Below are 2207 nucleotides of genomic sequence, written 5' to 3' on the forward strand. Positions count from 1 at the left end.
AGAGTATAATAAGATATAAAATAGATCTGTCTTAAAAGATTAAAAGGAAAGAAGTAAGAATAAAAAAGCCTTCTTTTATAGATTTACTCTTTAGATCTTATTACTAAGCTATTTTATTTCCTTTTACCTTTTAGTTCTTTATATTCTATTACTTTAATACTTATAATCTAAAATAGTACTATTACTTTCTTTCTTTCTTTTATAATTATTAGAATAGTTCTTAGAACTAGACTAATTACTTTTATTACTTTAGTTATCTTAATTTACTATTTTAGTTTTTAATAAGTATTATATAAATCCTTCTTTTTTCTTTTTCTCTTTTACTTCTCTTTCTTCTTCTTTCTCTTTTACTTTGATTTGAAAATTCTAAAGTAATTAAAAATCTTCTATTTTAATTACTTAACTTCTTTTCTAAAAAGATGTTTACTACTACTATTACTCTTACTTCTTCTTTAGACTTAGGATACTTAGACACTTTACTATCTAAGTATTCTAACGCCTCTCCTAAGGTTATACAACTTCTTAAAGACCTTAAAGAAGCCTATATCTTAGAGCTTCTTAAAGAAGAATATCTAAGTAAGTTTAATCTTAAACTTACTTAAAGTATTAAACTAATCTTAATAGGACAAATGTCTATTCTAAAGAGTTCTAAGTCTTATATTAATAAGCTTAGAACTAATTTAGAAACCGAAGAAATTACAAAACTTGAATCTATAGAGTATACTCTAAAAGATTAAGATATAACTAAAAGAAATTCTAAATCTAAAGGTTAGTTAGACTTTAAAAGTAATAGTAAAACTCTACTAACTTAATAAAAAGAACTTTAGAAATATAGAACTAGAAAGAATAGAAATTCTATATGGATTTAGATAACCTCTTTATATTCTCTATTTACTTAATTCTCTTTTTAACTATTTATTTACTTTCTTCTTTTATTTTAAAATACTTATCTATTTCTTCTCTTTTATTCTTTTTAGAAGAGCCTTCTATTCTAGATTTATCTATTAAGTCTAAGCTTAAGTTCTTTATTCTCTTTTTAGTACTATTAGTACTACTATTACTATTAAAACTAGTATTAACCTCTAAGTCTTCTATTATATTATCTTCTAAATTATTAGGAATAGTTTCTATACTACTAGGTAAGTTAAAACTAACTCTCTTTATAGTTTTAGATTCTTTAGAAGTAGTAGTAATAGGATAGTCTTCTAAAATCCTATTAAGATAAGAATAACTATTATCTTCTTCTTCTTCTTCTAAAATACTACTACTATAAGTATTATAAAAATCAGGATCTATATCTAAATTCGCGCGTATATTACGCTCTTTAATAGGAGAAGGAGTAGTACTACTACTAGATAGTAATCCTTTAGAAAATTCTTTAATATTCATTTCTTTTAAGTCTTTTAATAACTTAGGAATATCTAGAGTAAATAATATCTCTATTATTCTAATAGTAATAATGTTCTTTATTCTAACTTCTTTAGTTAACTCTTTAATAAATATAGTAAAGTCTTTATTAATAAGATCTTTAGTTAGAATACTATTAAGAAGATCTTTAAATCTAAAGAAAATACTTAAAATATAATAGATATAGTCTTTAAATAAACACTCACTTATATTATAATCTCTTTTATATTTCTTACAAATATTTAAAGGTAGTAAACAACTAAAACATCCTAGATTAGCTTTAATAAGATTCTCTTTTTTAATATAATCTTTTACTTTTTCTTTTAAATCTAGTATAGTATCTTCTTTTAATTTAGAACAATCTTCTAAATTATGTTTATATAAATGTTCTAAGCTATAAGGGCTAATTAAACAATAAAAACAATAATAGTTTAAATAGTCTATTAGTTTATCTTCTAAATTAATTAAAAAGTAATTATTCTCTTTAGTTTCTTCTAATTCTAACTCTTTAAGACTTTCTACTTTATTCTCTCTTTCTAAACATAAAGAACATTTAAATTCATTAGATAAACACTTATTAGGTCTATTATCTAAAAAGGTATTAATAGGTAATTTAAGACAATAGTTCTCTATAGTTAATAGTTTATAATAAGCCTTATCTAACTCTTTAAAAGAAGTTAAGGTTTCTATATTAGATTCTTTTAAAATAGGATTATTTTTTATAGTTTCTATATTATATTTATTAGGCTCTTTTATAATTAAGTAAGTAATTCCTTTAGATCTTATACGCCCGCTAGATT

General features: G+C 21.7%; 1 protein-coding gene across 1 annotated transcript; it reads right to left on the minus strand.

Moving 5' to 3' along the window:
* Positions 1–915: 915 nt before the first annotated feature.
* On the minus strand, positions 916–1389 carry BDY17DRAFT_314247 (uncharacterized protein; the record flags this gene model as incomplete). The annotated part of the gene is made up of 1 exon (XM_033735798.1): positions 916–1389. The coding sequence occupies one exon, from the start codon at positions 1387–1389 to the stop codon at positions 916–918; it is 474 nt and encodes a 157-aa protein (XP_033584994.1).
* Between the last annotated feature and the right edge of the window lie 818 nt (positions 1390–2207).

Source organism: Neohortaea acidophila (genome assembly GCF_010093505.1).
Source record: "Neohortaea acidophila strain CBS 113389 unplaced genomic scaffold BDY17scaffold_32, whole genome shotgun sequence".
In the NCBI taxonomy this organism is placed as follows: Eukaryota; Fungi; Ascomycota; class Dothideomycetes; order Mycosphaerellales; family Teratosphaeriaceae; genus Neohortaea; species Neohortaea acidophila.